At 44.6% G+C, this 21,468-nt stretch overlaps 1 protein-coding gene across 1 annotated transcript in view; it reads left to right on the top strand.

Moving 5' to 3' along the window:
• The window catches only part of PTPN14 (protein tyrosine phosphatase non-receptor type 14), a 163,255-nt gene that overhangs the window by 118,434 nt on the left and 23,353 nt on the right, over positions 1-21,468 (top strand). The window contains exons 8-14 of the mRNA XM_089684817.1: positions 971-1,059; positions 3,042-3,129; positions 4,652-4,734; positions 6,046-6,103; positions 6,240-6,306; positions 14,656-16,121; positions 20,721-20,864. Of these exons, the coding sequence (XP_089540943.1) occupies positions 971-1,059; positions 3,042-3,129; positions 4,652-4,734; positions 6,046-6,103; positions 6,240-6,306; positions 14,656-16,121; positions 20,721-20,864 (1,995 nt within the window). The remainder of the gene's footprint in view (positions 1-970; positions 1,060-3,041; positions 3,130-4,651; positions 4,735-6,045; positions 6,104-6,239; positions 6,307-14,655; positions 16,122-20,720; positions 20,865-21,468) is intronic.

Here is a 21,468-nt window from a genome sequence, read left to right on the forward strand (position 1 = left end):
CCCAGTTGCTTCCACTTTGTTATAATACCACTAACAGTTGTCCGTGGAATATTTAGTAACAAGGAAATGTCACGAATGGACTTATTGCACAGGTGGCAACCTATCACAGGACCACGCTTGAATTCACTGAGCTCCTGAGAGCGGCCCATTGTTTCACAAATGTTGATTGTTATTGTCAATGGTGATTTGTCATCTAATCCTAACTTCTTAGGATAGGGTCATACTATTGTGGGTGCAGGAGTGCGTGCAAATCGCACGTGTTCCTACATCCATAGCCCAAACACGCTGCTCTGTAGCAGACATGTGGGGGTGCCATTACTTTTTGGCACCTCCACACATCTTAAAATGCATCTCATTTTTGGGTGCCAAAAAAATGCGTGGTGCCACAGTACCATGCGGTTCCCTGCATGTGCATTTTGGGAAAAGATTTGGGGACCTTTTCCCTGTGTTTTCCAGTTACAGCAGCCCATGTGCCTGCGCAAATGCATCCTTATCCGCACAGAGTTGCAATCGTGTGAACCTAGCCTCAGACCTTATTTAGATGCACAATTAACAACAACTCTTGGCAGGCAGTTATGACCTCCACCAAGCTCCCTAAAGAACATATGCAATGCATGCGGTTGTGGCACAGCTCTATTGACTTGGATGGATGGAGTTCGGTGGCTGTTCTGCTGCATGTGTGCAACCCTGTGCCACTGCATTTCTGTGTTTAGGTGGATGGTTGGAGGGTGGTAAAACCATGGCTAAACCACCTTTGCTATCAACCTGCCTGTGTGAGTGAGCCCATAAGAAGCTGTGCTCGCCAAGGTAAATTAACAGCTGATTAGCTGAGACCTCCTAGCTGCAACAGACTACAGTGGGGAAGCCAGTCTTGTGTCTGCATACCAATATTTCCAAGTAGTGGTTTGTTGAGACTGTGTTAGCTTTTGGGGGATTTTGGTGGAATTCACAGGTTTTTTATGTTTTATAGGATAGTCACAGCAATGATGTAACCCTCTGCATCTTCTTTATGGGAATTTTTGTTGGAGACAACCATGGCAAATCATCGGCCTCTTTCAGGTAAGTGAGAAGCTTCTGAATTTTTTTTTTTTGTTTGTTTAAAATGAATATGGGGCAGCACAGTGGCTAAATGGTTAGCACTTCCGCCTGGTAGTACGAGGGTCGTTGGTTCGAATCCCAACCACAGCACCTCCTGCCTGGAGTTTGCATGTTCTCCCTGTGCCTGCGTGGGTTTCCTCCGGGGACTCCGGTTTCCTCCCACACTCCAAATACTTGCTGGTAGGTTAATTGGCTCCTGTGTAATTGGCCATAGTATATGTATGTATGTATGTGTAGGGATCTTAGATTGTACGCCCCTTGAGGGTTAGAGACTGATGTGAATGTACAATATATATGTAAAGCGCTGCATAAATTGACGGCGCTATATAAGTACCTGAAATAAATAAATAAATTATATCTAGGGACCAATATAATATAAACAACACTGATAGGCAGCACATGTATTTGTGATCTTGGCGTGTATTTCCACAACAAGCAGCGGTTAGTAAGAAAGCAGAGGGCTCCCCCTACTGCAGCTCCCAGGTTTCATCAGGTCAGATATTTGCTGTCATACTCATGTTGAAGTGTGTGTAAACTCTAATAATGAACTTTTCATATTTGCGCCATTTTGGCCTGCTAAATACACCCTTGAAAGTTTTGTTCTATCTGTTCAATACATGCAAAAAAAAAAAGACCTTTTGATCCTGCCAGAAAATCTTGTGATGTATTAACTTCCTGTATTCTCTGCCTGTGGGATATGAAGATGAGACTGTGTTCTTAATACATCAAAAATCAATTTGGTAGGACTTGACATTATGTGATTAGGAATTGCTCATTGTTGGGTCAAAGATGAAGGTGCATATACTATATTTCTGGTGCATCAACTGTTATTATTCTGTACTTGCAGAGTGTTTAAAGTCATAAAACACGGGCAAATGTGCATGTATTCCAAAAATGTGCAATTTTTTTTAATTGACATACATTTTAAACTAGATACATTGCAAAGATTTTAGCAAATCCTATGTGCTTTTCACTGTTGTGTATGTATAGGGGAAGCACAGTGGATATTTAGGGGAAGCAGAGTGGGTAAGCGGTTAGCACTTCCACCTAGCAGCACTGGTGTCTTCATCTCAAACCCCAACCATGGCATTACCTGCATGGAGTTTGCATGTTCTCCCTGTGCCTGAGTGGATTTCCTCTCACACTTGTAAGACATTTATTTATTATAGTTACTTATACGCCACCAATTTGCATATATATTGTACATTCACATCAGTCCTTAACCCTCAAGGAGTCTACAATCTAAGGTCACTTAACTCACATTCATAAATATACATACTAGGGCCAATTTAGACAGGAACCAGTTAACCTACCAGCATGTCTGTGGGAGGAAACAGGAGTACCTAGAGAAAACCCATGCAGGCACAGGGAGAACATGCAAACTCCAGGCAGGTGGTGCGATTTGAACTGACGGCTCTAGTGCTTCTAGGCGGAATTGCCAACAACTTAGCCACTGTGCAACCCATAAATTGGACTTCCACAACAGCTGGAAGACCAAAGTTTTCCTTCCCCTGCCCCAGGCTCCTGCCTAGGTCTCCTTGTAGATGATCCAGAGCAACTTGGAGCCGACTTCTCTAGGAATCGCATACAGCTTTGTAATGTAGGTAAGCCTATCCTGTATAAAACTACAGCTGCCACCTTAATTCTGCAATAATTTTCCCCCAGCAGGTCCTGTTATCTATGCTCAGACCAAAACATGGATATTTTAGTTTAATCTCCCCTCTAGCAAGTGGATGAAAAGAACATTTATATGTTGTGACCTGGTCCGTCTGAGATATGTTTTGAACTCTATAGAGATGAATAATTCTTGAAAGGCTCCTCACGGCAATCAGAGCCATGAGCAGTGCCAAGCTGGAGGCTGGTCGGGTAGAGATATCGCTGGCGTGACTCTGGAATGTCGGAATGTCTGTCTTGGCAGAGCTAACCTGAAATCTTGTCTGCAGGTGGAATGACATTGGGAATATCACACACAACAAGTCTGCAATTGTCCTGGAGCTGAACAGAAAGGAAGAGAGTGTCCTTTTTCACACGGTACGTGCGCAATCGCCTCTTTCCACATTTGCCTTTTTGTTGTCTGATTTTCTTTTTTTTTCTGAATTGAAGTATGTATCATTGCAGATAAAGTGCCTTCCTGTCTGAGGTTTCGATTAAACAAAAATCTTGAATGTAATTTTCTTGAACAGCCACAAAGTGTTTGCGTGATCATAAATTGTATCCAAACCTAAGAACAAAAATGTATTATATTGCAAGTTTCCAGTCGTTAAATGAGGTGGCTGCATTAGTTTTCTTACTTCAGGCTTAGAGTATTTTCTAGCTTATCCCAACAAAAATCCAATGTTCTTGTAACTTCCCGTGCACTAAATTTTAATAGACTTTATTGAGCAGTTTTAATAAACCTAAAAGTCCAGATGGGATACAGAGGACTGGCATGTGGTAGAATAGGAAAACACAAATGATAGCACAGTCTCTAATGGAATACATCATCCACCCTTTTTTTTGCGTCTGGAACCGAGAAGATCCAGGTCCGTGAAAAAAACAAATCATTTATAAGGCATGAGGTTGTCCTGGTATGGAGAAAAGGAAGTGGGAGGTGATGCAGTCCAAAGAAATGAGTAGAAAAGTGAGTAAAGCAAGGCTCAGAGATAGGTGGAAGAGAGTGGGTAGGGTGGAAGGGATGGGGTGAAGAAGGATGAGGGGGCAGGATAGTAATCTAGGTGCCAAATCAGCCAAAAGACCTTTTCTGAGGTCAGGTACTGATGTTGGATGAGAAGACCTGGCGTGTCATCGCAGTGTATCCCAAAGGTGTTCAGTAGGGTTAAGTTCAGCATTCTATGCAGGCCACTTGGGTTCCTCCACACAAAACTGGTCAAACCATGTCTTTATGGAACTGGCTTTGTGCATAGGGTACAGTCATGCCAGAACAGAACAAGGTCTTCATTAAACTGTTACTAAAATGTTTTTGTATACTGTACCATTAAAACTTGCCATACATAGATCAAAATTTGGCTGGTACAGGACCAGACGAATTTCAACCCATGTATGTGCAGAAAGTTGTACAGAAGTCAATCTACCAATCAGCCTCTGTACAACTGCTCTGTTGGATTGTTGCTGCTTGATCAGCACTGTCGGCTGTAGCTGGTAGGGCAGATTTGTGTATTCTGACAGCAGGGATGTCTCCCCGCCAGCAGAATACAAAAGCACACGGGAAGATTCCCCCATCCACCTTGAGTGGCTGGGGAAATTGAGTCATTTTTTTTTCTTCCTCTGGTTTAAGGGAAAAAAATAAAGTCAGTTGTAGAGGAATCCTCATACTTTTGGCCACCCAGTATTCAGAAAACAGAATGGGATTCTACTAGCGAGGACAGGTTTGTCCAGAGGAGTCCTGACAGGTGTTTTGTGATGGGCATTGTTGCCTTGTTGATGGCTTTTTTTGCCTCTGTTTATTTTCCTAAGCTGAGAGTAATGGGATAGCCCAGCACATTGTCTCCGTCTGTTTCCCAAATACACTAACCCTGCAGACACAGTGACATTTCCTTTCCATGTTTTTCAACAGGACGACATTGAAAACAGCAAATACATATCACGGCTGTTTGCCACTCGGATGAAATTCTACAAAGAGAACAAAATTTGCACAGAGTAAGCAACTTTTTTTTTTTTTTCTTTTAAAGTAGCTGTTAAAGAAGCATCTTTACATAGTAAAAAATCTTCGCCAAATCCCCCAGGGGACTAAGTGCTCATAGAACTTGGTCCTGTTAACATCATGCAATGGTTTGCTGTCAATCAGCCCTCAATAAAAGTGAACCACAAGAATAATAATAAAAAAAACCCCCTCCTTTAAATTAAAGAATTGCTGATCATTCAGTTCCTGGTCTTCATTAAGCAGAGATCCGGTGACTGTCAGTCACTGCACTCTGTTCTGCCCCTCCAGCGCTCACTGGAGCTCCAGGCTGTGCAGGGGGTGGGAGTGACTGGCTTAGATTCTCAGCGAGCTGTGAGAGACTGAACCAGCTGCTGGTTCAGGCTTCTGGGTAGACTCCAACATTAAAGTCGGGATCTCTCCAGAGTCTGAACCGGCTGAGTGTCGGCCGACAGCAGCCTTTAACCCTTTGAGGACCAAGGGACGTATTTGTCCCATGTTTTTAATTGCGTGTATCATCTGATTAAGAACTTAAAACTCTTTTTTTTTTTTTTTTTTTTTTTTTTTTGATTTGAGTCAAAATATTAGTTCTTATCAACAAACAACAAATGGATCTAGTTTTTTGCCAATTATTTCATGAAATGGCTTAGTTACAGCAACTGAAGTGTACAAACTTAAAAAAAAAAAATTGATTCTTTTGGCGTTCCAAAATCTTACGGTCCTCAAAGGGTTAACCTTCTGTGGGTTGAAAACAGGCTACAGCAGTGCAGAAAAAAAAGTGCACTTCTGTGGCCCTACGGCTCCTTTAAGTATTCGTCTCCTTGATATCAGTGTGGCTGGAAAACCGTGGGGGCAGAAGGGGTGAGCTGTCCAGCCACGCTTATCAGCAAGTGAATGGATCAGAGTGGGACTAAGTGCCACAGGCATGTGGTCCCCTAGGAGTTTTAACAAATATTTTTAGTTGGTAATGACACTTCTTTAAAGCTAAAAAACGGTTAAATAAACGCATGTATATAAGCTGCCTTGTCTGCTATATATATTCTGTTTAGCTAGTCCTGTGATGTAGATACCATATAGCCCAACCAAGTCTCTGCCCTCCACTGTAAGTTGTACAGCTAGTTTATGGATTTGTCCGCAGCCTTACAGTATGATTGGACTTTGAATTAGCAGCAGCACGCTGATAGGTCATCCCTAGGCAGCAGGGCTCTATTATCTTATTGGCTGTGCTAACACTTGGTCTGAGAGAGATGGGGGTAGAGCATGGGTCATTGACACATGGAATTAATGCATAGCTTGATTTGGTTTATTAGACAGCCCATCACACCACCTACCATCAGGCGTCAGCCGACATGGAGCCGGTCTTCCATGGTGAGTCTTATACATCCTTATGCAACTTTATTATTTATGTATTAATTTACTTTTTCTCATTTTGTGTTCTTTCATTCTGTCCCTTCCCATTTTATATTTTTTTCCTGTTGCTAATGTTTGTTTCTGTATTACCTAGTCAAGACAACAAGCAACTATATTACCTCCAAGACACATTCAGGGGAACGAACCATTCATTTCTGAAGGTAGGTGTAATGCAGTTAGAACATATTACTTTTAATATTTTTTTTTTTTTTTTTTTAAATTGTTTTAAGAAATAAAAGTTACAAAACATAGCCTTGGGACATTCCCTGACTCAAAAAACAAACAGACAACTACATTAACACTCACAGTCCAACTTAACCCAAACAATCCTCAGTGTTGAGGGCAGGAGTATACTTGGTGAGATTGGAAACAATCAGAAACAGAAATTTGGAAACATTCAAGAAATAACATTAGAGAGATAAGGTACCCAATTGGTCCATATCACAAAGAGTACTGAGAATAATTTCCCCGCCACTCCCCCCTCCAAAGGGGTTGGGTAAGTCAGGAGGGGGACATATAATGGAAACCCCAAACCTCAATCCTTCACCAATCTCCAACCATGTAGGGATATTTATGGAGGGTTAAGCATGAGATTAAGCAGGAACGATATGCTCTTTAGCGTTGGCAGTAGAGGAAGATTCCAAACAGATATCTCAAACTTTATGAAATTTATTTGGGCAACCTCAGGATGGGTATGTCATTTTATATAGGGTAATCACTACGTTCACCAGCTTCTTCCAATGAGCTAAGGTAGGGGGGCTATCAGATTTCCAGGTTAACACAATGGCCTTCCTAGCATAAAAAGGGAGTAGACTTAGTAATATTCTGGAAGCCGTAGAGAAAGCCAGCTGACTGACCAGACCCAGTAGCCAAACTGACACCATTGAGGGGACAGAAATTGTGGTGAACCGAGCAAATGAAGTGGAGGATATCCGTCCAAAATGGTTGAATACGGTGGCAAGACCAAAAAATGTGCGTCTCCACACCTCCAGCAGTTTGGCTCTATGGTAGGGTAAATTCTATGGAGGCGCTGCGGAGTGAAGTATGCCATCTCTCATAGCTACCAGGTGGGTAAAGGGGTATTCCGAAATGTCTTTCCAATCTTTCCCATCCTGCTCCAGCACCTCCGCCCGCCACCTCTGTTGAAGGGACTCAAGATCAGTATGGAGGGAGGGCAGAGTGGCTTTATAGACTGTGGATAGAGGTGTAGTAGGGTCTGCAAATCGCCCGGAAGTAAATGGAGGGAGTGAGCCCCAAATTGCGAAGAGTAGGCATGGTGAAGTTGCAGGAATCGGAAAAACAAAGAAATTGGGAGGTCATGGAGTTGTTTCAATTTATCAAAGGTGATAATATTACCTCTATCCCAGATATCTTTCAAATATTAAATCTCCCTAGAGGCCCAAAGTGGAGGGGTCAGGGATGGTTAAGAATTCAGAGAGCTGTGGGTTGAACCATAGGGGAGTATATGGCGACCAGGAGGCAAGGGCCATAGGGCCGAAAAGTTTCTAGGCCCAAATTATAGCCTTCATGGAGAACGTGAGGCGATGAAATGGGAGTCTAGGACCACGATACACTTTAAATTCTTGATCAGTTACTGCACCTTCATTAAAGGAAAAAGCAGCACATCTGATGGTACTGTTATAATAAAGTGTTGTTACAGCTATCTGCTGTACAGGACAAGCAATTACGGAAGAGCTCAGGTGTGTTTGGATTCTAGTCTGAACCCACCTTTGTGAGCCCATCAGGAAACAGTCACTGTACTGGGCCAGTCATAAGCAGCCAATGCATTCCCTGGTTCACAACCCAAATATATACACGGCCAGCCACAGATGATGAGCCCAGTACAGGTGGCAGCTTCTCGAAGAGCTTGCTCAGGTGAATTTGGACTAGGATCCAAACACGTCCAAGCTCATCCTTACTAGCAGTGCCTTTACACAACTTCCACGCCTCCCTCTGCTTAATCAGGAATACTGAATGAGGTGTAAGCCCTGGTTCATACTTATGCAAATTGTCATGCGAATTGACCATCCAAATCGCATCCAGTGATTGGCAATGGAACTGTTCTAATCGGTGCGACGCCAGCAAAGTCGGAGTTCCTGCACTACATTTGCCGATTTGGGGTGCAACTTGCATAGACATCTGTGCATGAAGTCACACAGATGTCTATCAAGTTGCACCCCAAGTCGCACTGCCATCCGACTTTGAAATTGTGCGACTTCAACTGAAGTCACACAATTTCAAAGTCGGATCCAGTGTGAACCGGGCTAAAAGCTATAATTCTGGTTAGATTAAGTATTTCCTCCACATAACCTTGTGAACCCCTTCACACCTGAAATCCCTATATGAACTTTCCTTATGTGCTAAGGAAGCCAACACTTTGCAAAACGGATAGCTCTGGAGCTGAATGTCACTGAAAGCTTGAATTCTCACAACCGGGAACCAGTTAGAGAGGGTTGTTCCTGGTCTTGAGATCACTATATTATGATAAGCCCACAGCGTGAAGCTATGCCTATGTTTAATACTGTAATTTTCAGCTGTCAGAGACCGAGTACTAAAATAAATAAATAATTAAAGTGTTCGTAAAGTCAAAATGTTGATTTTTACCTATAGGTAAACCTATAATAAGGCTTACCTATAGGTACAGTAAAGATCTCCTAAACGTGCATCATTTAGGAGATTTTTTTTCTTTAGCATCAACCAGTGATGTCACTGGTACATGCACCCTTTTCTTTTTTTTTATTTGTGGTGCAGTTTACTGCCACTTTATTTATTTATTTATCGAGTTTATATAGCGCCAAAGGGTTTGCTCAGCGCTGTACAATAGAGGGGGGACAATACATGAAACAGAACAGTAACATCAAACAGCACACGAGGGGTTAGAGGGCCCTACTCTTTCGAGCGTACAATCTAGGAGGGAGGGGGTAGAGGCACAGGAGGAAACGGCTGTGGGGGATGAAGTGGTAGGAGGAGGGAAGGGCAGCGGCTGTTAGGTGAGGGTGGGGTAGGCTTCCCTGAAGAGGTGGGTTTTCAGGGAGCGCCTGAAGGTGAGGAGGGAAGGTGACAGTCTGATGGATTGGGGTAGTGAGTTCCAGAGGATGGGGGAGGACCTGGAGAAGTCTTGCAGTCGTGCGTGGGAGGAGGAGACCAGGGAGCAAGATAGAAGGAGGTCCTGTGAAGAGCGAAGGGTACGGGTAGGGTGGTACCTGGGAATCAGGTCGGTGAGGTAGTTAGGGGCAGTGTTGTGAATGGCCTTATAGGTCAGGGTGAGCAATTTAAATTTAATGCGTTGGGCAATGGGGAGCCAGTGGAGGGAGAGGCAGAGGGGGGTGGCAGAGGTGGAGCGGCTGGTGAGGTGGATGAGTCTGGCCGCTGAGTTCAGGATGGTCTGAAGCGGGGAGAGCCTGCACTGGGGTAGGCCGGTGAGGAGGGAGTTGCAGTAGTCCAGGCGTGAGATAATCAGGGAGTGTACTAGTAGTTTAGTGGTGTCTGGGGTAAGGAAGGAGCGTATCTTGGCGATATTGCGGAGGTGGAGTCTGCATGTGTTTGTGAGAGATTTGATATGAGGTTGAAAGGAAAGGTTTGAGTCCAGAATGACGCCAAGGACTTTGGCTTGCTGGGCGGGATTGATGGTGGTGTTGTTGGTAGTGATGGAAAGGATGGGGGGGGTGGCGCGGGCTGGGGGGAAGATGAGAAGCTCGGTTTTGGAGAGGTTGAGTTTGAGGAAATGGAGCAACATCCAGTCAGAGATGTCGTTTAGGAGGTGAGTGATGCGGGCGGAGAATGTGGGGGTGAGGTGAGGGGTGGATAGGTAGATTTGAGTATCATCGGCATAGAGGTGGTAATTGAAGCCGTGGGAGTGTATGAGTTTGCCAAGGGAGGAGGTGTAGATGGAGAAGAGAAGGGGTCCAAGGACAGAGCCCTGGGGGACCCCAACAGAGAGGGGGAGTGAGGAGGAGGTGGCACCGTTGTAGGAAACGCTGAAGGAGCGTTGGGATAGATAGGACGAGAACCAGGAGAGAGCGGTGTCTCTGATGCCAAGGGAGAGTAGTTTATTAAGGAGGAGGGGGTGGTCGACTGTGTCAAAGGCCGCGGAGAGGTCTAGGAGGAGGAGGACAGAGTAGTCGCCTTTGGCTTTGGCGGTTAGTAGGTCGTTGGTGATTTTGAGGAGGGCAGTTTCGGTGGAGTGTAGGGGACGGAAGCCGGACTGTAGTGGGTCAAGGAGGTTGCTGTCAGTCAGGTGGGCGCTTAGGCGATCGAAGACCAAGCGCTCAAGGAGCTTGGACATGAGTGGCAGCAGGGAGATGGGTCTGAGGTTGTTGAGGTCAGTGGGGTCCAGGGAGGGCTTTTTGAGTATGGGGGTGATGTGCGCATGTTTTAGGGGGGAGGGGAAGACGCCAGTAGAGAGGGAGAGATTAAAGATGTGGGTGAGGGAGCGGATGAGGGAAGAGGGGGGTGACCGGAGGAGTTGAGAGGGGATAGGGTCCAGGGGGCAGGTAGTGAGGCGGGCTTCTGAGAAGACTCTGCTGACTTCCTCAGTGGTAGTAGGGCTGAAGGAGTGCAGTGATGGGGGGGTTACGGTAGGCAGGGCCTTGGGTGTGGTGGGGGGCAGTGCCGTTGCGAGGTCAGAGGAGGGGAGAGATGAGGGGGTGATGGAAGGGGGGGGGCTAGATGGGGAGGTAGATTGCAAGTTGACTATGTCCTTGCGGATTGCGTCAATCTTTTTGTGGAGATGAGTGGCAATTTCGTGGGCGGTGAGTGAGGTACTAAGTGGAGGAGGGGAGGGAGAGAGCAGGGAGTTGAAGGTGGAGAAGAGTCGGCGAGGGCAGGTGGAGAGGGTGTTAATCAGGTTAACAAAGTAGGCCTGCTTGGCGGCGTGGAGGGAGGAGGTGTAGGTGAGGAAGGCAGATTTGTAGAGGGAGAATGCATGAGGGGACCTGGTTTTGCGCCATAGTCTCTCCAGCGCACGGCTGCGACGTTTGAGGCATTTAGTATGGTCGTTCTGCCATGGTTGGAGCGGTCTGGGTTTGATGTTGCGTGTGGTTAGGGGTGCCAGAGAGTCTAGGGTAGCTGATAGTGAGTCATTGTACGTGTTAGTGGCTAGGTCAGGACATGACAGTGGAAGGATGCTGTCGTGTAAGCGGTCGGCAGCCGAGTGGAGGGGGGCCGGGTGCAGGTTGCGGAGGTTGCGGCTGGTGATGGTTTGGCGCACTGGGGGGGGGAAGTTAGGGGAAGGGGAGGTGGAGAACGTGAGGAGGTGGTGGTCGGAGAGAGGGAAGGGGGTGTTAGTGAAGTGGTTAAGGGTGCAGAGGTGGGAGAAGACGAGGTCCAGGGTGTTCCCATTGATGTGGGTGGAGGATTGAGTGTATTGTGTGAGTGTGAAGGAGGAGGTTAGGTGGAGGAGTTGGGAAGTAGCTGGGGTGTTGTCATTGATGGGGATGTTGAAGTCCCCGAGGATGATGGTCGGTAGCTCAGAGGAGAGGAAGAAGGGAAGCCAGGCGGCGAAGTCATCCAGGAAGCGGGCTATGGATCCGGGGGGCCTGTAGATCACTGCGATCCTTAGGGGGGTGGGTGAGAAGAGCCGGATGCAGTGAGCCTCGAAGGAGGAGAAGGTTAGGGAGGGGGGGTTAGGGAGGACCTGGAAGGTGCTCAGCGGTGATAGGAGCAGGCCGACACCACCACCTTTGTGACCGCCCAATCTAGGTGAATGGGACCAGATGAGACCTCCATGGGAGAGTGCCGCAGGGGAGGTAGTGTCAGTGGCCTGTACCCAGGTTTCGGTGATGGCTAGGAGGTTGAGGGAGCGGGAGATAAAGAGGTCATGGATGGCAGTTAGTTTGTTGCAAACCGAACGGGCGTTCAGAAGTGCAACCGAGAGAGGGGGGATGGATGCGGGGAGGAGGTGCACAGGTATGAGGTTGAGGGGGTTGCGGCGGCTGGCGGGGGCAGGGGGGTCCCTGGAGGGGGGGAGAGGTGGTGAGGGGCCAGGGTTCGGGGAGATGTCCCCGGCGGATAGGAGAAGGAGAAGGGTGAGGAGGGTGGCATGGGAATGGGAGGTGTAGGAGCGTGTGGGTCTGGTAGTGGTGGCACGTGGGTCGACCGGGGAGTGGAGTACCAGGAGGAGGTGGTGAGTGCCGTAGTGGGGAGAGGGCAGAAGTGAAGGGGCAATGTAGAGCTGTTTTGGGGGGGTGGGCGGGTAGAGGGAGGCGATTTTTGGGATGGAGGAGAGGAAGACGAGGAGGAGAAGTGCAGGTGGCATGCTGGGGTGAGTGCAGTGCTGTTCGGGTCGGGGGAGGTGAAGGGATATGGGTCAAAAAAGACTTTAAAAAGGAAACATTTTATAAGCATGTTGCAATAAATACAATAAATAACAGAACCTGTTTTTTCTTAAGCCAGTAAACCACATAAATGCCTTATGTGTACTAAGAAGAATAAAAAAAAAAAAAAATATATATATATATATATATATATATATATATATATATATATATATATATATGATTTATTTATGCAACTTAGAGTTATTGTCAACTTACCCAATGCATACCGATGCTGCTAAATAGTGTCTGGACATATAGGCATTAATGATTATTGGTTGAAAAAAATGGTTGAAAGTGCTGCCGAAGGGTAAGGCCTAGAAGTTCAAGATGTGTGCTGCCTGCAGCTGCAATCGGCAGTAGCCTTACCTAGGTTATCAGGAGGGAAAGTTACTGTATTTATTGGATGCATGTGGATGCTTTCATTGTAGAAAAATCACACTTTTAACTGAAATAGGATAAGATGTTGAGTTTTTCCCTTTTCTTTTCCTTCTCATGACTTTTTTTTTTTTTTGTTTCTGTTCTCACCTCCTTCATTCTCTTCATCGCCTTCCTTTTATGTCGCTTACCTTCCAATGATTACTGTGCTTTGCTTTCCCTGCATTTGTCTTATTTTTTTTTCCTTTACATGGATTTCTTGTCTTGACTTCTCATGTCTTGCTTCCCCTTCCAGTTTGCATTGCTTTTTCTTTTGTCTTTTCTTGATTAATTTTCCTTTAGCATTCCTTTCCTCTCTTTTGCATTGACTTCAGTTGCCTATTTTTGACTATCTTTCCTTCTCCTTCTTTTTCTTTATTTACCTTGATTTGCATTGCCATTTCTTGCCTTGCCTCCTTTCCCTCTCCTGCATTCTTTTCCAGTCCCTACTATTACATCGTCTTCCCTATATTCCATTCCATTTGTTCCTCTTACTTTCCAGTGCTCTGGTTTTTCTTGACATACATTAAAAAGAAGTTTGAGATTTTTTAAAATTCTACTTGCCTGTGGATACAGCATCGATCCAATACTGCATCTGTTCCCCGTCAGTTCTAAGGCTGAGAACCGAGCGATCAGACACCACTGATCGCTCAGTTCTTGCTGCCGCTCTCAGCAGAAAGCCAGTGACTGTCAGTCAAATTTTTTTTTTCCCTTTACATGGATTTCTTGCCTTGACTTCTCATGTCTTGGTTTCCCTTCCAGTGTGCTCTGCCCTCCAGTGTTCACTGGAGCACTGGGCTGTGGAGGGGGTGGGAGCAGCTGGCTCTGTCTCTCAGCAGGTCACTGAGCCAGGTGCCGATCCAGGTTTCTGGGTGGATCCCAACCGTATGGTTATGTTCTTTTCCCAGCCTGGACAGGCTGAGTGACGTCAGCAAACAGCAGACCTTAGCCTGCTGACGGCTGAAAATGGGTCACAAGAGCGCAGACTAAACTGCACGCCTGTGATCCACAGGAGAAGTACAACCAAGCGAGCTTTGGCTGTACTTCTTCTTTTAAATAGCTAAAAGTTTGTGGACACCTACCCAACTTATTATGTGGCAAAAAATGTATGAACATTCTCAAGCTCATTTCATGTATGAAGAGTACAGTTTAAGTGGTTGTAAAGGCTAAAGCTTTTTTACTTTCATGCATTCTATGCATGAAGGTGCAGTAAATAACCTTCTGTGTGCTGCTTTCCCCACTGCCCCTCTAATACTCACCTGAGCCCCCTCTCGATCCAGTGATGTGCACGGGAGCCTCGGCTGTCCCGGGTCTCTCTCTCCTCATTGGCTGAGAAACAGCAGCGGGAGCCCAGCAGGCAGTGAGCCAATGAGAGTGTAGGTTGGGCGGGGCTGAGGCGCAGCTCTGTGTTTCTTATGGAAGCATAGAGTGGGGTTCGGAAGCGAGCGATCTTTTGGCTGAATGGCCACAAAACCCCACAGACGTACTACAAGGTCTTTTGGAAAGTTTTCCCAGAGGAGTAGTAGCTGTTATAGTCGCAAAAGGATTGCTCATCTCTATATTAATGCCTGTGAAAGTCACACATGCTCATATTGTAGTGATGGTCAGTTGTGTACACACTTTTGACCTCCTTTCACTTCCCTTGTGTTGCTCTTTTGTCTTTTACCTTTCATTCCTTGGCATTACCTTCCATTGATTTGCATTGTCTCCACTTGCTTTACCCTGACATGCTTTATACTTATTATCATTACTTACATTTCAAATATTTTCTCCTTGCAGACAGCATATTCCACATGAACGAGGAAACATTTAATTTCAGGTCTCAGAACAGTTTGGATAGATACACGGAACTCAATTTTATGAATGGTACTGTGCCAAACGGTAGTGTTTCCAGTGCCCATAGCATGAACTCGCTGAACCATTCACAGACATTCATCCAGGCCTCCCCCATGTCTTCTAACCTTAGCATCACCGGAAATGACATCATGAGGTCTGACTACATCCCTAAGTGCAGACACAGCGCCATTATCGTGCCTTCTTATCGGCAAACACCAGACTATGACACTGTAATGAGGCAAATGAACCGGAGTGTTCATCCACCTGATAGCCAGAGTCAGTCCTTACGAAACCTTAATATTGGAAATACTCATGCTTATAGGCACCGAGATAATTTGGTTTATAGCCAGCCTGAGATTCAGGAAAGACCTCCTTACATGGCCTCTTATGGACATCAGACTCATTTGGGAAACAAGCCCATTAACCTGCCTGAACAAATGCCGGTGAACCAAACTGCTTCAAAATCTGCTAATGCCAAGTCGATTTCTCATACTGTCAGCACACCCGAACTGGCCAATGTACCACCTCAAGCCTTTAGTGCAGCCCATTTGTTCAGAAACTTTTTGTCTCGACCTCCTCCTCCCTACCCACCACCTAGACCAGCTAGCAGTACTCCTGACCTGGCAAGTCACCGCCACAAGCGTGTTAGTGCCAGTAGTCCAGACCTGGTGGCCAGAAAAGTCCAGCAGTCTGTAAAAACTTTCCAAGAAGACAGTTCTCCGGTGGTCCGCCAGTCTCTTCAAGAGGTCAGCGAGCCCTTAAAACCTCATAAACACCATCCGGTCATAAATAAACGTCACAGTTTTGAAGTTATGAGCCACATGGTACGCGGGATGGAAGCAATGGCTTTAAAGTCGTTGAATGCACCACTGCCACGTAGGAATACCTTAAGAGAGCAGTTGCACACAGAGGAACCTGTGCAGAAGGCTCACGAAGTGCAGCAGATGCCAATGTACCACCACAAAAAGAACATCTCGGATGCCACCATGTTGATCCACAGCAGCGACAGTGAAGAGGAAGAAGATTTGCACAAATCTGTGCCTCACACTTCCTTCATTTCATACAGTGCCCAGCTCCAGGCTGCCCTGGCTCGAATACCAAATAAACCACCACCTGAATATCCAGGTCCAAGAAAAAGTGTCAGCAATGGAGCACTTAGACATGATCCATCAAGTATATCAGCTGCCATAGCACGGGCCAGGGCCATGAGCCCCCGGCAATCACAGAATGTGTGTATGTCAAGAAATGAGCCAGGACCAATCAATGGGACCTCTCTGGGGCCATCAATTTCAGAGCCTGATCTCAGCAGTGTAAAGGAGAGGGTCAAGAAAGAGCCGGTGAAGGAACGGCCAGTCTCAGAGATGTTTTCTGCAGAAGATGCCATAGTTGAAAGGGAGATCATGATGAGGGTATGTAACAAAATAATTCACTAAAAATATCGCAAATAGGGTTGGATGATAGGACCTGGTTTAAAGCTGATTTCGTGTTTCCTCCACCTGACCCGCCATTTTGATTTTCTGCTCTGTGTCCTTTCCGTTATCCTTCAGCTCACTCTGAGGTGTCTACCATAGGTCCATCATGTAATTAAGGCATTGAGATCTAAAGGAAAATCTCCATGGATTAAACTTTCTCTCTTGCCTGTGTTAACAATTGTTGAGATAATATATCTACTACACAGGGAGTGCATGGCTTTTAAGGAATCAGCTGATTAATAAGTGTGCATTGTGAGGAGGAGCAGTAAGACCCAACCATTGTGTAGCACTGTAAAGCAGGGACTGGTGCATGAGTATGTATTAAGTGAATATGGCTGCCTATATACCTGCATAATTACATATTATATATAGTAACAAGGTTTTTAAAACCTAAATTAGGGCTCATTAATCCTTTTTGTGTATTGACACAGTGCACAAGTGTAAGTCTAGCCTAAGCCCCTATTCACAGCATAAATGTTTGTTCACGGTTTTTGCACGTTTCAGTGCATCGTACATAGGGCAGACTATAGAAGTACGACAAACACCAAAGAATCTCATGTACCAGATTTTGCAACTGAGCCAGACATGCTTGATAATGCATGTTTTGGTGCAATTTACACACAACAAACGTGCCAAAATTGTACCATGTTTGGGGTGCCCTTAAGAAATAATAGCAAAGCAAGCGCATTTCCCACTTTTCCGCATTTCTGAAAACACGGGTAGAAACCAAGCGACCAAGTGTAAAGTGGTTGTAAACCCTTACATTTACCCAGTGAAGTGACTGACCTCAGGTGATACACAGAGATGAAACAAATCCTCCTACATAAGTTATACCTGTCTATCTGCAGTCTTCTCTTCTTTATATCCGTTCAAAATGTATAAAGCTTGTCTGAGCTGTCAGAAAAAAGGGGAGGGAGAGCTGAAATTAAACTCTGCAGAGCTCAGTGAGGAAATCCGTAGAGCTGATTGGAGGGAATAGACACACACCCTACACACAGCTCACAGGAAAAGAGCTGAGGCTGTCAATCTGCTGAAGGTCCCTCCCCTGTCACCATTTTTCTCTTGGTGTCAGGAAAACTTGTCAGAAGTAATTAATGCTGATAGCAGAGGAACAAAGCAGCAGTCAGAAATGACACAGTGCTCTGTATTGAGACAAGCACACACTTTAGAAGGTTATGCTATGTTCATATTTCATGTCTGAGGTTTACAACAACTTTAAAGTGTATGTAAAGCCAACATTTTTTTTAGTTCAGTATAGAGTGAGGAAGTATTAATCCTCCTGTTTGTGCCCCCTCCCACTATTTGTGGGGAGATTCACCCTTTCTGTTGCTCTAGTGAAAAATGTCTCCAGTTCAGACAGTGATGGGAAGTCCAGAATGTTACAGTTGTCACAGGGGCAGTGGTAGAGGGCAAATTTTCCAATGGGAAAACCTGTTTCAGTAACAAAAGTCTAAGAGGGGATATCACCTCTCTTTAAGAGTTTTCCCCTTACTTGACTTGTTGTGCCTCTGGTGCAGGAAATGTGGAAATTTACCCAAAGGGATTTGGACAACATCAAAAAGCTAAAAAATAAAATCTGATAATTCTTAGAGACCCTGTCTCCAAAAGAAAAAATTGTGGGTAAAATTACAATCAAGTAATTTTATATTCGGAATTGCAGTGGTTTTCGATTCGATAAATCATTTTTTGTTCACTTCCACTGTGTCTTCCAACGTGCTACAAAATTTGACTATTACAGGAGTCAATTCCTTAGCGCACCCCCTTCCCTCCTTCCATGTCATAGTCCTTTCCTTTATTGGGAGGGTACAATGGCAGTCTGTGCTGGTTCAGCTCCTTTACTCCGCCCCTCATAACCGTTTGTATAGCCAAGAAGAATACTATATAGTATATAACCTTTTATATAGCCAAGAGAAATACTATAGTGACAACTCTGAGTCTTCTGGACCTGCTGACATCACATCCAAGATGGCGGCGCCCAGCAGCAGTCTCAGGGATTTCGAATCTCTTCACCATTGTGGATTTTGCTGATAATTATAAACTACGTTGCATGTACATACAGTATAAACATATGGGAAGATTTTTGTTTAACGTTGAATTCCAGGTATGCGTATTTTTTCATAGTTACATTTGTATACAGCAGCTTGGCCCAGATGTAAATATGCATGTGTCATACCTGGGGTAGCTGGAAATCACTGTAGCGGGCACTGCTACTACAGTGATTGTCCCTAGCTTCTGGGGCCAGTGCCGAGCAACTGTCCTGCTGCTTAGTGAACACAGAAGGTCACAGCGTGGGCACCATTCAGAGAACACTTTGCATTTTATTTTCTCAGTTAATGCAAAGCATTCTTTGATTGGATGTGGTGGAGAGGTGGGGTGATGTCACGATCTCCACCTCTTCCAGTCAGAGGACCCCTCGCATTCATTGAGAGAATGCAAAGTGTTCTGTGAATGATGCCTGTACTAGGCTAAGCAGAAGGACAGCCACTTGGGAAGTGACCCGGAAGTTGGTGGCGATAACTGGAGTAGCAGTGCCTTCTAGAGTGATTTCCAGCTTCCACAGGGATCTTCCAGGTATGACACATGCATTCTTACATTTGGTCCAAGCTGGACCAAATGTAAATGCAAAAATATCCACACCTGGAATTCATCTTTTAGACGAATGGTCTGGGACTGGGGTTTTCTTTAACTATTCTATTAGAAACTAACAAACGAGTTTTGGCTGTACATACACTTTAAAGCGGTATTAAACCAAAAATGGAATATATTACAGCTTACCAATTATTAGAAGTGTTGGTAGTTTTTCTTTTTATGCTTTTTCCCTTTGTTTTCACCTGGTGATCTGGCCAGTAACACACCTCATGTATTAGAGTGCCCCCACTCTGGATGAAGCAGCACAGGGGGCACCTTTGGACAGCAGCCTTGTCGGTCAGGGGTAGGGGAGTATTAGATGTAGAGTAACAACTAAGAAAAAAGGGGTATTCTAGGGTTGCCCACGGATATCTATATGTACCTTATAGGAAATCAACTACATAGGCATAAATTCACTATAAAAAAATAAATTTTTTTGATTAAACCTATATTAAAAGTTTTTATTAATATATGTTTAATAAAAACCATTGTTCATTTTTTTAATAGTGAATTTATGTCTATTTAGTTGATTTGCTATACAGTAAACATAAATATCTGTGGGACACCCTAGAATATACTTTTTTTCTTAGTTGTTAAATTTTTTTGCGCTTATTGTGGGGTGTGACTCCCCCGATATCAATGTACCACACAGCTCATCTCATGGTTATAGCCTCACCTTTTATAATTTAAATACGAAGTGTTAGATGTACTAGCAGGTTTAGATATACTAACAAATTGAAGTCAAATTTCAGGTCATACTTTATAAGCAATTTACAGCAGTTTTTTTTCCCTTTTTGGGATAAAAGTTTTATATAAATAAAAGCACCCCTGTCAGTGGTAGATGGTTTGTCTCAACACCTTTAACTGCTACAATTGCAGGAGAACTTGTTCTGTTGAAAAACAACAGACTTACAGGCAGGATTACCAGGAAAAAAATAAAGGAAAGAAAGCCTAAAAAAGAAAACTAATGCAGCCATCCATCACATCTACGAACTAGTAAGCTGCAATATAATAAATGTTTGCTTTTGGGTTTAATACCACTTTAAACTATAACTAAATTTTGTTAATTTTGGACAAAGTGTAGAGGGATTAGAACCCCTGTCAGCTTTTTATTGCACTCTATGCCCCCATTGGGTTGATTAATCCTCTCTAATTGTCCTATTTGCCATTATCATTGAAAGTGAAAGTTAACAAAAAACAACAAAAACACACAAGTAATTGAGGGGAACTTTTCCTATGGAGACACTAGTTCTAGTGACCTGGGGGTCCCCAAGGAATGCCTTTTAATTTGCAGAGTTTTTCTCACTTCCTGTTTAGGCTATGGGATAGGAAGTGAAGGTAAATCTCCCACAAAAAAATGGGGATCTAACCCTCCCTTATTCTATCCAAAATGGGGAAAAAAAGTTTTGCCTAGAGTTCTATTTTAATGTTAGGTGCAAAACATGAAATCTCATATCACCTGAAAGTTCATATTTATGGACTGCACATACACCAGCCATCCACTGCTTATGCTCCTGGGAAAAACACAAACTGCCGGGAAAGTCCAACCTGCCAAAAAAAAAAAAAAAACCCCAGAGGATAATTGGCACCAGATCTCTAAAGGTACCTTGATAACTTGCCACCCGTTCACATTCATATCTCTGTTATATTTATTCATTTAATTAATTGTTCTTTTATTTCAATCAAATTGTACTTTAGGCTTCTTGGCCCTTCCTGAGCTCTTTTTGTGTGAAATGATTCTAAAAGGAAGTTGTAAATAAGTTTTATATCATTTTCTAAGTGTTCTGCTTTGAATCGTATGCGCCAGCACTACTTGGCTTAGCGTTTGTTGATTTTAGGATTAGAAACATTCCAATATTTGCTGGCACGACTGACAAAAGATGAAAACATGTCTTTTCTTGCCAAAAGAATTTACAAAAGCAGGAGATGGCAGCCTTGGAAACTCAGAAGAGACCCTTGATGTTGGCAGCGCTCAATGGACTGTCTGTTTCCAGAATTCCTTTGCCCGAGGACAGGCAGAATGACACTGTGATCGTGCCAGTCGATGAGAGGGTAAGACTGTTTTCTCTTCAGCTTTGTCTGTCTGCTCGGAATACAAAGAGAAATGTGTGTGAATTTAACCTCTGACTCTGAACGTTCACCTTGTTTGTGTGCTGATTTTTGGGCAGCTGGGGCAAACTGCTCAATGAGTCACATGAGTAGGAAAGCTTTAAAAAAAAAAAATCTCGTCAACCATTTTGCAGCTTTAGGCCTCATACACATGAGTGGTTTGGCTCGCCTGCATCCAGTCCCTGCATTTTCAGGCGCCTGCAAGTCATACGTGCCAGCAGCAGGCTGAAATACATGGCGGCTGAACGCAATGAACATATATGGCCCAAAATGCGAGCACTACTTGGTGCAATACCAAGTGGTGCTTGCATTTTGGGCCATATATGTTCAGGGACTTATGTCTCAAGTGCAGAATTCCTGCATTCAGGGCATACATCTTTGAACGCATATGGCCCTAGACGCTACATTCAACAGCCACCTGTCATGGATTTAGCAGGGCTGGAAGCTGTACCTGTGCCTCCCGAGCACCCGAAATTGCTGGGATTTGTTGTTGACAAGCCAAAGCACGCATGAATATTAGCTTAACCACTTCCAGACCGCCCTATAG

The sequence above is a fragment of the Staurois parvus genome, unplaced genomic scaffold, assembly GCF_062004578.1.
Source record: "Staurois parvus isolate SC_StPar_1 unplaced genomic scaffold, SC_StPar_1.0 ptg000357l, whole genome shotgun sequence".
NCBI classification, from domain to species: domain Eukaryota; kingdom Metazoa; phylum Chordata; class Amphibia; order Anura; family Ranidae; genus Staurois; species Staurois parvus.